At 43.8% G+C, this 14,769-nt stretch overlaps 1 protein-coding gene across 2 annotated transcripts; it reads left to right on the top strand.

Moving 5' to 3' along the window:
- Positions 1-3,721: 3,721 nt before the first annotated feature.
- Positions 3,722-5,373, top strand: LOC147737533 (uncharacterized). Of its 2 annotated transcripts, XM_086934937.1 has the most exons (3): positions 3,722-4,312; positions 4,397-4,564; positions 4,649-5,373. In XM_086934937.1, the coding sequence occupies exons 1-3, from the start codon at positions 3,799-3,801 to the stop codon at positions 5,371-5,373; spliced, it is 1,407 nt and encodes a 468-aa protein (XP_086791063.1). In that variant the 5' UTR covers positions 3,722-3,798. The 2 variants fall into 2 exon arrangements, with proteins under 2 accessions (XP_086791063.1, XP_086790974.1); XM_086934848.1 differs by having other exon boundaries at positions 3,722-5,185; positions 5,270-5,373.
- The last annotated feature ends 9,396 nt before the right edge of the window (positions 5,374-14,769 follow it).

The following is a 14,769-nucleotide window of genomic DNA, read 5'->3' as shown; positions in this document are numbered from 1 at the left end:
GACCTACGTGGTAAAGGTGTTACGTGGTAAAGGCATACGTGGTAAAGGCATTTGTTGGAATGTATGACATTATAATTAGTCTAATCCTGCACTATCTCTTGACTTGAAACTAAACCCTGAGCCTTGATAAACTGGACACAGACAGCCCAATAAAAGTGCAAAAGAACATATAGTGGGAATGTCATGTCACATTGTCATCACATGCCATTTTCGCAGTGCATTGTACCATTTCCGCAGTTTTGCCCGGATAAATAGTGCTATGAATCTTATACCACTATTCGCCACCACGTTTAGAGGGTGATCCATTTCTCTTCCTACCCTGGAAGGAGAGTTACTCCCACATTTTGTTGAAGTGAAACTCTGTTTACAGTGTCAGAAAGAGTCAGATTGGAGTCTGTGAATTCTCACTTACTCACAAGTTAGCGGTCATTCACAAACTGACAAGGCGAAGCTTGCGTGCGCTGCATTTACTAGTGTGTGATTCTACACATTCAAAACATGTACACCTGGCAGAGATCATCTGACTAGTTTTGTTTTCAAGCATTGTTGAAAGAGCTGCTTAGTCCTAAAAACTCCATCTCTTTGTACCTCATAAGCACCTCCCTGTGCACCTCCTCTGTTTATACCTCATAAGCACCTACCTGTGCACCTCCTCTCTTTATACCTCATGAGCACCTACCTGTGCACCTCCTCTCTTTATACCTCATAAGCACATACCTGTGTACCTCCTCTGTTTATACCTCATAAGCACCTACCTGTGCTCGTCCTCTGTTTGTACCTCATAAGCACCAACCTGTGCACCTCCTCTGTTTATACCTCATAAACACCTACCTGTGCGCCTCCTCTGTTTGTACCTCCCAGACGAGCTTCTGAAACAAAGCTTGTGATCATCATACTACCAACCATGGCTTCTGGACTATCAGGCTATGACTATTATCTGACGTCTGCTGTGTGCATGCTTCAAGTGTGTCCCCTGCCTCACCCAACAATAAACTCTGTAGAGTGAGTACACAAACAGAGTGGAGTAGGGAGCTGAAGGGCATGGAATGAGGTAAACCTGGATAAAAGAAATGTAGGATGGGAGAAATGAGACTTCACGTGTGGACAGCAGACACCTCCTCCTGCTCTACTAAAGCCCCGTTGAGTCATAAAGTAGCATCCTGGCCTTCAAACAGATAATAATATAGCCTTATAGCCCGCCGTAGAGGGCTATACCACCTATTAAAGGCCCTCTCCAGCGTTAAAGGCCCCGAGCCGAAGGCGAGGGCCTTTAACAAGGGAGAGGGCCTTTAATAGCCAATATAACCCAGCTACGAAGGGCTATAAGGCTATTAGAACATTCTGACACTAGAGGGCAGAATGTTCTAACAAAAAGAACAAAGCCTTTTGGGAGCGTGAGGGGGTTGGAATCCACTCAGCTTCCCTGAAGCCTTTGTTCACAGCCAGAGCTGTGAACAAAGAAACATTGGAATGTTGGAGCTCCAGGCTTATACCAGCCATTAAAGGCCCGGAGCACTCCATTATTTTCAATGGAGCTCCCAACATTCCAATGTTCTAATAAGTCAAATATCTTGAAAATGTTGAAAAACAAAACAATTATTAATGTGCACACATCTGTTGGATGCTTGATATTTCAGTTAAATTATTGGTTGTGATGGATTCTCTATAAGGAATAAATGACTGATATTGTTGAATAATAAATGACATGATTTAATGTGTGTTTGCCATATCTGTGTGCGCAATATAAAGACGGGCCATTATAATAAACCCTGGAAGGAGCTGCTGATTGAAATACAACAGGATCTTAACTTTACCTACTTTAGAAAGAACTAAAGACTCACTTTTTAAGTTGTCTTTCAGGCCAGAATCAGTCAATAGTTCAAGGGGGATGGATATATATTCCGCTGATAGAAAATCCACCTCAACTCGGGGTAATGCTCCAGTCTTCCAGGTTAGAAGGATCCAGAAATGCTTGAGCCCGGAGGGCTGTAAAATGTGTTGAAGGTGACTTAGGGCCTTACTACGAGTGTGGCGGTCTTCCAATGGGACTACCACAGCGGCGGTACCAGGCAGACTGCCAAGCCCATTGAGAGCCCGCCGCCGGATTATGACCTAAATCCAGGGTGGGTGGGCGGTGCAGCAGCGGTCTCGCCGCGGCTGTATTAGGCTCATTGGAGAGCCTAAACAGCATACCACCACCTTAAGAGTGCCTGCAGCACGTTCCTGCGCCATGTCATGCATGCCACACTGTGCAGGAACAAGGGTGCAATTCCATGGGGTGGCGCAACATGTGCCCCCCGCATGCAACCCCAGGAGCAGAATCGGCCGGGGCCCTGTGAGGGCCCCCTTACCTGCATGTCCTTTATCCTTTTCATGGCAGGGTCCCCGCCATGAAAAGGGCGGTGAATATGCAGACCGTAATATGCTCGGCGATGTCGGCTTTGGCACTGCCAACATATTCGGGGTATTTGCAGACCGCCTCCACAGCGGGATCCTTGAACCTGGCAGGGTGGCAGTCTCGTGGCGGTCCAACCACCACACTCATAATACGACGGTCAGACCGCCAGGATGGATTTTGTTTAAATGAAATCTTGTCCATGTGTATCTACCTAAAACTCTACCTGTAGCACGAGTGCTCTGTGGCTTACCTTTCTTTAGTAAGTTACTCTGTGAATAATGGTAAATCACTGCCTTTACAGAAGTAAATAAGATGTGACATTTTCAACCACAGTTTTAATGAAATATCCATGTACGGTGAAATGTTCCTCACTAAATTTCAAATATGGTAGAGAAGAGATGTCTTCTACAGCTGGTTAAATAATGTGTATTCACGTTCTATTACATTTGCATTTAGTAATATTGCATTTCTTTACACCCAACAGAAAATAAGCCTTAAATTCATGGATTGATTATGAATAATAAAGCTAACACATCAAACCTGAAAAAATTATCAAAAATAAGGAGCTCCAAAAACATCAGTGCAATCAGAGGTAGAGGACAGATCCAGGAAGAAGCAGTCAAAGGCAATTAAGTGAGTGTCCGAGTCTGAGCTCCGCACCTCCACACCCCAAGACGAAGAAATGACCTCAACAAAACCAAGACAACAAAACTGACAAATCACCTGCTGTATAATCAAGCGTCTAACACCAGCTTTGATCATGAGGCCGGTATGAGAGATGGAGGAAGGTCTCGTGTCTATTTGGGATCCATAGCTTGGAACAAACTTCCTCTTCAGCTTTGAGCTGTTAGCAACATGATCATGTTTAAAAAAGGTTGAAAACTTGGCTTTTTGTCCATGTTTGAAACAAACAGATATACTTACTTTTCTGACCTGTGCTTGGCCCCAGGACACTCTTTGGAGTAGCTTTACACATTACAAGTCGCTTCATCATCATGATATGGCTAGAGCAGTGCTTCGCTATCTAAACTGGCAACAGCCCACCATTCAGTGCTCTAGGTGTATTGCAAAGTCTTTCTAGCCAAACCGCAGGCACCATGGAAAAGCACAATGAAGTGGATCCTAACAACTGAAGGCTAAAGGAAAGGAGAGTTCTGCTCTCTAAAGTACAGGGTATTGTCCCAATTTGCACCTACCGGAATGAAGATTAAGCTTTACCCGCAAGCATGTGAAGCCATTATCCAATCTAAAGATGCAATCACCCACAAGCAAGCCTTAATTATATTATGAATGTGGCAGGTATTTAGTGAGTTGTATTTTATTTTTAAATCGGAAATCAAGCGTCCATAATATAACACACATACAGGGAATGTGAAAATAACGCAAGTGGTTTATTAACTATGCTGACCCTTCAGGAAACACGGTCAGGAGAAAAATCGTACAATTCCACTGAATATGTCAAGAACTTTAGTAAATTAGAAACCATAAAAGAGCATCAGCGAATACAAACAGGGGAAAAACCATACCATTGCAATGAATGTGTAAAGAGCTTCAGTCGGTTATCACATCTCCAAACACATCAGCGAACACACACAGGGGAAAAACCATACCATTGCACTGAATGTGTGAAGAGCTTCAGTCGGTTATTACATCTCCAAACACATCAGCGAACACACACAGGGGAAAAACCATACCATTGCAATGAATGTGGGAAGAGCTTCAGTCAAATTTCAAACCTCCACACACATCAGAGAATACACACAGGGGAAAAACCATCCCATTGCAATGAATGTGTGCAGAGCTTCAGTCGGTTATCACACCTCCAAAAACATCAGCGAATACACACTGGGGAAAAACCATACCATTGCAATGAATGTGTAAAGAGCTTCAGTCAAATTTCAAACCTCCACACACATCAGAAAATACACACAGGGGAAACACCATACCAATGCAAGGAATGTGTAAAGAGCTTCAATCAGATTTCACAGCTACACGTACATCAAAAAATACACACAGGGGAAAAACCATACCATTGCAGTGAATGTGTGAAGAGCTTCAGTCGATTACAAGAACTCCGAACACATCAGCGAACACACACAGGGGAAAAACCATACCATTGCAAGGAATGTGTAAAGAGCTTCGGTCAAATTGCAAACCTCCACAGACATCAGACAATACACGCAGGGGAAAAACCATACAATTGCAGTGAATGTGTGAAGAGTTTCAGTACGTTAGCAGAACTCCAAACACATCAGCGAACACACACAGGGGAAAAACCTTACCATTGCAGTGAATGTGTGAAGAGCTTCAGTCAAAATACACTCCTCCGCACACATCAGAGAATACACACAGGGGAAAAACCATACGATTGCAGTGAATGTGGAAGTAGTTTTAGGCTACTCTCACACCTCCACGCACATCAGAGAACACACACAGGGGAAAAACCATACCATTGCAAGGAATGTGTAAAGAGCTTCAATCAAATTACAAACCTCCACAGACATCAGAGAATACACACAGGGGAAAAACCATACCATTGCAGTGAATGTGTGAAGAGTTTCATTACGTTAGCAAAACTCCAAAAACATCAGCGAACACACACAGGGGAAAAACCTTACCATTGCAGTGAATGTGTGAAGAGCTTCAGTGAAATTGCAAACCTCCGCACACATCAGAGAATACACACAGGGGAAAACCCATACCAGTGCAGTGAATGTGTAAAGAGCTTTAGTCAGTTAACAGGCCTCCGCAGACATCATCGAATACACACTGAGGAAAAACCATACACTTGCAGTGAATGTGGAAGTAGTTTTAGGCTACTATCACACCTCCACACACATCAGAGAACACACACAGGGGAAAATCCCTACCATTGCAATGAATGTGGCAGTAGTTTTACTTACTCTTCAGCATTAAGAAAGCATCAGCGAGCTCACAAAGGGCAAACAAATCTTTTAAATGGCATGAATGTTTGAAAAGCTGTAGTCCGTTATCAATCCTAAACAGGCATCAGCAAACACACGCAGAAGAAAATCCTTCAAGTGTAATGAATGTGTGAAGAAATGTAGTCAATTATGAAGCCTATATAGACATCAGCTTACACACACTCTGTAAATACCGTACAACTTTAGTGAGTATAGAAGTACCTGTAGGAAATCTCTCGCATTAAGGATTCATCCGTTAATGCACACAGAGAAAAATCCTTTCTGGTGCAGTGAATGTGTGAATATCTTCTGTCAGTTATTAAACCTACGGATACATCAACTAACACAACAGAGTAAAAAAGAGCATTGCAATGAATGTCAGAAGTGATTTTGTCAATTGCAAACACACCTGGGCTAAACCTTACAATTGCACTAAAAGTGTGACGAGCTTTTGTCAATTTCTGATCCTACATAGCCTCAACGAACACACACCTTCATTTAACTCACTTAGAAATAATCTTAGAGATGCAGTGAATTCAGAAAGAACTTAATAACAATAACAATAATTTTGACTCATCTGAGGACATTGACTGGAACAGAACAGTGCAGTTATTGTGAGATGAAGGAATTACAGGAAAAATATGTACAATCATGTGGGATATTCAAATACCAGATGAATAAAGACTCGACTAGAAGAAAAGAAGAAAACCAAAGATTTGTAGAATAAAAAAAGTGTCTTTTCCCAGTGATTGTTCACTTCGGTACACATAGAAAAAAACAACATGATATAACAGGAAATCCTCTGGAAGACTAGCACAATGTGGAATAAAAGAAAAGAAACACTGGCGGTTTTTATTTGGCAATGAAGAGTTACAAAGAAAAGACATCCAAGAGTTCCTGTTCATGCTTCTTGTAAAAGTGTAGGGATGAATACGATTCTGCCTGCACACATTGCTATATTAGCATAAGTAAGTTAGTTGCTCAAACACCATTTTGCTGTTTTTGCACATGACACTACATGTCTCATTTTTTTATAAAGACAATCTGCTTGCTTTTCCTTCACATTAGAACAGTCTGTTTTTCACATCTCTAGACTCACACTGTGACCTCAAGTCTGCACAAAGTGTTCAAGGTTAAAATAACAATGTATGCTGTTGATGCAGGTTGATCGACCCACGCTCTAGACACAACACGAACACAGCTGCTCATTACTGAAACTCAGGTGCTTTTAATATTACACTGCATGCATGAGACTAGCACTTGGATAAAACCTTTCCATCGACAAAGAGCTGTGCTGGTCTGGGATGTGATTCACTTCACCTGACTTTGGTGGTATGCGGTCCCCGTTTTAACCTAGAGATCCGCTATTATTTATTACCTATCAAGGGGAGGGTGGTACACAAGGCGCTATAGACCTGGTTCCACTATCATTATAATATGATTTCTCCATTTGTATTTTATGGAATTGTAACAATGCTGCTTGTATTGATTTTATGCATCTTTTTACTTATGTTAGCAAAGATACTGCTTCTTAGAGCACGCAGTTGAAATAAACATTTAAACTATACCGTGTCTCTGATTACTCACATTGTGGACATTTATGGGAATAAAAACGAAAGAGTGTTCTTGATTCCCACTATTCCTGAGAGGTCCCAAAGTCACTTGCTCTGGGTTGTCCAATCATTGGTAGCTTCGCTGTAGTACCGAGAATGAATGAGGCACTGTTGCTAGTCGGATAGGGCTTCTGGCACTGAGGTGGGTTTTTGGTCCACCACAATACACTGAAGTCCTGGTTTCCTGCGCATAGTTCTGTGCATGAGCAGAATCCCCGCAACAAAAGCAGCTTTAGAAACAATACTTGGACTAAGATGGGTATTTTCAGCTAACTTTAGGGATTAAGTGATAAAACCTATAAACTCAACACACTTGGACTGAGTCCATGCAGGAAGAACTAATTTAACAAGCACACACTGGTGAATAGTCACAGCTGATTGTGGTGTTTGGTTGTTTTCTACAACAGTAATGATTCAGTGACAGCGGCCAGAGAACAGTGTCCAAAAGCAAAGTGAAATGAGAAGATGTGAACTGTCACTCTTGGGTATATTGCTTGCAGTACACAACATTTACCACCCAAGCCCTGACGCGGAACAAGTGAAAGGATCAGAATGAGAAGCTGCGACTCTCTGTGTTATTGCTTGCAGTGCACTGCATTTACCACCCAGGCCCTGACATGGAAGAATGAAAGGAGAAGAATGTGAGCTGTGACTCTCTGTGTTAATGCTTGCAGTGCACTGCATTTACCACCCAGGCCCTGACATGGAAGAATGAAAGGAGAAGAATGTGAGCTGTGACTCTCTGTGTTAATGCTTGCAGTGCACTGCATTTACCACCCAGGCCCTGACATGGAGGAATGAAAGGAGAAGAATGTGAGCTGTGACTCTCAGAGTTAATGCTTGCAGTGCACTGCATTTACCACCCAGGCCCTGACATGAACGAATGAAAGGAGAAGAATGTGAGCTGTGACTCTCTGTGTTAATGCTTGCAGTGCACTGCATTCACCACCCAGGCCCTGACATGGAAGAATGAAAGGAGAAGAATGTGAGCTGTGACTCTCATGGTTAATGCTTGCAGTGCACTGCATTTACCACCCAGGCCCTGACATGGAAGAATGAAAGGAGAAGAATGTGAGCTGTGACTCTCAGGGTTAATGCTTGCCGTGCACTGCATTTACCACCCAAGCCCTGCTGTGGAAGAAGTGACTCCATTGTCCATCGTTGCGTCTGTAAATGCACCCATCAAAGTGGCCCTTTACCAGAGGTGATTATCATCAAGCTTGATCTTTACTCACCGCTGACTATGTAGCTTATGCTCGATTAGATGGATTGTATACAACAGAGGTGATTATCATCAAGCTTGATCTTTACTCACCGCTGACTATGTAGCTTATGCACGATTAGATGGATTGTATACAACAGAGGTGTTTATCATCGAGCTGGACCTTAACTCACCGCTGACTGTAAGTGATTCATGGTTAGATGGATTGTATACAACAGAGGTGTTTATCATCGAGCTGGACCTTAACTCACCGCTGACTGTAAGTGATTCATGGTTAGATGGATTATATACAACAGAGGTGTTTATCATTTATTTTGTTTATTTATTATGTTTTGGTCATTTATTGGGTGCAGCGAATCATCCCCAGGGGGATCTCTCGACGCCTGAGAAGAGAACAACCTATTGACAGTGGGAACCAGATTAGAAAAGCCAGGTTTTAAGCAGTTTCTTAAAACTGGAACAGGCACGAAGCTCTTCGGGGATAGAGTTCCAATAACTGGGTGCCAGATAAGAAAAGGCTACCCACCCATGTTGGTCTTCCTTATTCTCCGAGTACAGTGCAGGTTGCGGTTGCTGGCAGGTTGCTGGCTTATTGAGGGCAAGACGGGCTGCCGTATTTTGAACCACTTGAAGTTTGGCTGCCAAGTCCTCTCTTACTCTCACCAACAAAGAGTTGCCATAGTCCAGCCGACTAACTAGGAGTGACTGGATAGGAGTCTTTCTGGCATTTAGCGTGATCCACTGAAAGATTTTTCTGAGCATCCTCATGGTACCAAAACACGTGCCTGACACGGTCTTCACCTGCTCTTCCATGGATAATTTGTTGTCAATTTTGATACCCAGGTTCTTAGCCCATCCTCTAGGGGAAGGGGATTCTCCTAATTCTGCTGGTCACCACTCTGGGGTCCATATCTCCTCCGCCTTGTAAAACAGTAAGATCTCTGTTTTCGAGGAGTTGAGTTGGAGAAAATTCTTCTTCATCCAGCTTGCTATGCTGTTCCTGCAGTTTATAAATTTAAGTTTGGTTACTGAAGGGTTAGCCTCAAAGGGGACTATCACCTGTGTGTCGTCTGCATAGGATATAGTTTCAAAACAACAATTCCTAATAATGGCAGCTAAGGCGGTCACATATATATTGAACAAGGTAGGGCTCAATATTAAGCCCTGTGGGACTCCTTTATCCACCAAAGTGGTTTTTGAAACAAATGAGTCCAACTGGACAGTCTGTGTTCTATCAAACAGATAGTTCTGAATCCATTTAAGGGCCATGCCTCTGACACCAATCTCTCGAAGCCTGGCCAACAGGATGCGTTGAGAGATGATGTCAAAGGCCACCGACAGATCAGGCAGCACTAACATCACAGGGATATCCTTGTCCAGAGACATTCTTAAAGTGTCAGTAACCTTATGTGGTAAATAATTTACCGTATACGAGTTTGCCATATAATTTCAGACAGGTTACAAAAAATAGCTCGATCAAATGAGAGGCAGAGTCCATGGTGTCTGAGTCATAAGGGCTTTAATCATAAATGACTAAATGACTCGAGTCAATGGAGATCTATTCCATCAATACAAGGGTTCGGGTATGCAATGATGGCAGGAAAAGATGTCAACGATTTATTCACAGTACATGACATATATAGTAAAATGACACAATAGCATTGAATACAGTAGGCGTGACAAGTGAAATGTATATGATAAGAACACATGTGCGTAGCAAAAAGGCGTGAACATGGGTGTGTACAGAGGCGTGAACTAGAAACGTCACAGAAAAGTGTCATAAGTGGGTGGATGCTTAGAGAATTCTTGCGGAGTCAGCTGAAACCTATGGCCTGGATGCGCGCGCAGCTAATATGACGTGTGATTGACGTGCATCTGGAGGAAGCTAAGAGTCTGACTTTTAACACTAGTAGAAGAGACAGAAGTCTGGCATGTCAGATCGACCTGTTCCTAAAACATATCTGATATCTTGTGTTTGGAGGATGTTTAATCTGGAGTGAAAGGTCTTTCGGGCAGAGGCTATTCTATACTGAATGTATGCGTGTCTAGGTGCAAATGCTCGGAGCCAGGGGCCTACCATGGTAACGGGAGCAATGAATTTCATGAGGGAGGACAGGAAGGCTTGGCCCTTGCTCTGCAGTCGGGGATATGTTTTCGTATTTCACTAGACAGGAATGTGTTTTCGAGGAGCTGAGCTGGCTATGCTGATAACTTGAAGGCAAAATACTGTTTTTGGCAGGCAGACCAGGCCGAGCCGGGCACCGCTCGGTTGGCAGGAAGTAAGGCAGAGGTCAGGGATGCGTCTCCATGCTGCAGCTTTCAGAGGCAGAGGCAGAAGTGGCTTGAAGACAGAAATCAGGGCCTAGCTCGGCAGAGCCAGGAAAACGTGAAAGTGCACCACATAAAGACGGTGGCACGGCATACTTAGGAACGGAATTATCGATCCATTCATGGTGGATCTGATAGAGGACATGTTAACGTTGGACGCAAATGTATTTGCGTCTTCAGATTCGGTTGTGGAGGGAAATTACATGTACTTGAAGTACGTACATGGAGCCGTTGGGGTACACGTTAGGGGACACACTTGACCATAAAAATTCCAATTACCTCATTCCCTCCTTGTCCCCTACGGACCCTTCAAGATATATCAATTTTCATGACACCATCTATTTGTTCATATAACATCATCTGTTCCTCTTTCTTTTTTCGGGAACGGGAACGTGCACTTGAATGGGGAACACATGCTGTGGCGCACAAGCCGCAAATCGCTGGCCCACATTGTAAACATAGACAACAACTGAATACTATGGTCAATATGATTCCTAGGAATGACAGTAGCTTCCATCCCCAGGCCGATACTACACTCCAGAGCCAACCGGACCAAGTCCAGGAGCCTGGATTCTGGTGTATCAGATGAACAATCTCGTGAAGTCTGGTAATAGCCTTATAGACTGATGGCGCGTTATTTGGAATAAACACGCAGCAACTGGATCCGATGACTCTACAAGCCCCGCCCCTATCGGCCAGGATGACGTCAAGGACAAGGCGGTTCTGAAGAACAACAAGTCTCATAGCAGACTGCTCCTCTGTTAAGTTGCCCAAAGCTGAAGTAGTCTCGTTCACTACCGCTTCGAGAATTCTGGTTAATCTGCGTATCAGTTTACTATTGGAGACAGTTCCTAGATAGGGAAAGAATCCTTTATTGAAATCTGTATATTGTTCCCATGTAGTTTCAGTCTGATCAACTAGTGGGAGATCTCTTTTGTGTCTAACAATATTAAGGCGGGAATTCCTGTGATAGTCAGATGGGGCTAAGAATACTGGTGGCAATAAGAATGCAATGAAACAGGTACCATCACAGTCTGGAGGTAAACGGACATAAGCTGTCTGACCACATATAAAATAGGAATGTCGGGAAGCTTTGAATGTAGACTTGCCTTGGTCACTGAATTCGACCACAGTAGTACAGTCACTGTGACCTAGATGTACTGAACCATTTTTTCTGACACACAATACACCTTTCGCTGGTAGAACTGATATGGATGGCAAGTCTGGACTGGTTTCTGACTGGACATTTAGAATCATGAGGTTAAGTGTGAAATTGCCTAATCCATACACTTCATTTTCTAGATCGGTCCCTGCCATTTGTGGAAGACCCTCCTCATTCGGGAAACATGCTTTGTTCATGACTGTGTTCAGATTTCCCCATACCCAATTGCCTTGGGAAACCTTAGAGTCAGTGTCTATAGAAGATATTAAACTAAACCAGGCACCACAGGAACCATTATGTGTAAACGGGTAAGGAAAGAGAGGCAGAGCTCCCTTGTAGTTCTGATAGGGAGGGAGTCGGCCACATATCCAACAATTTGTAGCATTGTTGGTCTGGTGAGAATGGTGTAACATATGAATGAATGTGTTGTTGCGCAGCGCAAGTCGATATGACAATTCGTGTGGGGGTAGAGCACTAAACGTGTGCTCTGTAGTGTTATTAGAATAAGAAGGTGCAAGAGGAAAATACATATATAGCATCCAACTCAAAACAATAATCGTAAGACTCAGAAAAAGCATAATAAGTAATGTGCAGATACATCTGCTCCGGAGACTTTTACGATATTTTTGCTTCTTGGTCTCCTGTCTATCTCTCTCTCTATTTGGGTCTAACTTATACATTGTCAGAAACTGCCTAACCGCTTCACCCAGGAGGGGACTTAAACAATTAAACTGTCTGACTTACTAGACCTCAATTTCTGGCGATACTCCTCTTGGGGAGTTTTCTCTAGAAGGGGGAGTTTGGTGTCTGTCTCTGGAATGTTAGAGTTCTGGGAATCAGGGTTTGGCGGAAGTCCATGGAATCGTTTAACGTGACTGGAGTGCACCCACCCCTTCCACCCCTCGACTTTAACAGCAGTCCTGGTTGTTAACAAAACAATCTTCGGCTCCTTCCAGCGGGGCTCCAACGGGCTTGACCGGTCAAAATTCCGAACGACCACAACGTCTCCCGGAACCAGTTCATGTGGCTTCACATTGGTGTTGTCTGGGAAGGCTGCCGCGACCTGTGAACGACATGATTGTAGTGCAGACATAAAAGAAGCAAGGTAATCTGTCAGCATAGAACTGTCAACATCGGTGATTTTTCGCGGCAGAGGCGTCCCCCACATATTAGGAGGTCTACCGAAGACCACCTCATACGGGGATAGCCCTGTCCTAGAATGGGCTACCATTCGCATATAAAAAAGTGCAACTGGCAATGCTACTATCCAATCCACTCCTTTCTCTTTACACACTTTTGCAAGGCGAGTTTTCAGAGTCTGATTGTGTCGCTCCACGAGACCTGCTGCCTCTGGATGTCGGACACAGTGAAACTTCCACTGGTACCCCAATAGAAGAGAGACCTGCTTCATAAGTTCAGATGAGAATGGCTGACCGTTATCTGAATATACGACACAGGGCAAACCGTATCGAGGGAAAAACTCACGAACCAACTGCCTGGCAGTGGTCGGGGCAGTGTAATCTGGGACGGGATATGCTTCTGTCCATCGGGATAGGGCACATACGACTACGAGGACATACTTAAATCCTCGGCATCTGTCCATCTGGATATAATCCATCTGGAGGACTTCAAAAGGATAGTCGGGAGGATGGAATCCACCTTGCTCTACGGGAATCCCTTTTCCTGGATTGAACTGACAACAGATCATGCAGGTACGCACTTTCTGTTTTGCTGCTGCTCGTAAATGCTTGTTGAACCAAAGATTCTGTACACTGTCTAACATGGCTTTTTCTCCTAAATGTGCTGGACTATGTGCTGTGTTGATGATAACTTGAACCATAGAGTCGGGGAGAAACCATGTGGTCTTTCCCCGCGTCATCCATCCTTGGTCTGTCTGGACCCCTCCTTGTTCAGCCCATTTCTTTATTTCATCTGGAGTGGCATGTGTCTGTATGTCGATGACATCTTGTGTGGGGTCCCTGACTGTCATGCAATGTGTCAGTGAGGTTGCATCAGTCTTTGTCATGTCCGTCGTTTGAGTATGAGTCAGTGCTGTATGTTTCGCTGTTCGATCTGCAAAGTCATTGCCCTGAGAAATCTTGTCTGTGACTTTTGTATGTGCCTTGCACTTCATGATGGCTATGGCTGTAGGCAAATGTATTGCTTCCAATAGGGCTTGAATGAGGGGACCATGTTGAATCTTGGCTCCGTGAGAGGTCAAGAAACCTCTTTCCTGCCAGAGGACACCGAAGTCGTGTACGACTCCAAATGCGTAACGTGAATCTGTGTATATGTTTACTTTCAGGTTCTTGGCTCGTATACAGGCTTGGGTCAGAGCAATGAGCTCTGCTGCTTGGGCTGACAGGGTGTCAATGCGATGTGTTTCTATGACTTCAGTTTCAGTGGTCACTGCATACGCGGCCACTAACTCTCCTGTACTTGTTCTTAAACATGAACCATCCACATAAAATGTCAGGTCTGGATCGGGTAATGCAACATCTGTCAAGTCTTGTCTGGGCTTCGTGACTGTGTCAACTACATCTACGCAGTCATGTGGAGTAGGATCTGTTGTGCTCGATGGTAAAAGTGTAGCAGGATTCAGTGTATTACAGCGTCTGATTTCTATGTGTGGTTGGAATAACGTCAATTCATAACCTGTCAGTCGTGCTACAGTCAAGTGTTGAGTCTGGGTTCTGTTTGAAAGAACCTCTACAGAATGTGAAACTTGTACTGTCAATTGATGTCCTAATACAATGGAATCACTTTGTCTGATTGCTAGTGCTGTAGCTGCAACTGACTTTAAGCACGCAGGCAAGGCCTGGGCTACTGGATCCAATGTACTCGAAAAATAAGCACACGGTCTGTGTTTGTCTGCTTGTAGCTGAGTGAGAACCGACAACGCTGTGCCATCGCGTTCTGTGACAAAAAGTGTAAAAGGTTTGCTGTAACATGGTGTTGCTAAAACTGGTGCTTGACATAAGGCTTTCTTTAATTCGTCAAAAGCTTGTGTATGTTCCTGCGTCCATGGGAGAACAGTCGAAGACGCTGCCTCCTGTGTTGTCAACTGTATGAGTGGTTTAGCTAGAAATGCATATTGTGGAATCCATTGTCTGCAATAAGAA

Source organism: Lissotriton vulgaris, chromosome 1_1 (assembly GCF_964263255.1).
Source record: "Lissotriton vulgaris chromosome 1_1, aLisVul1.2, whole genome shotgun sequence".
NCBI lineage: Eukaryota > Metazoa > Chordata > Amphibia > Caudata > Salamandridae > Lissotriton > Lissotriton vulgaris.
This window is presented reverse-complemented; position numbering and strand designations above follow the sequence as displayed.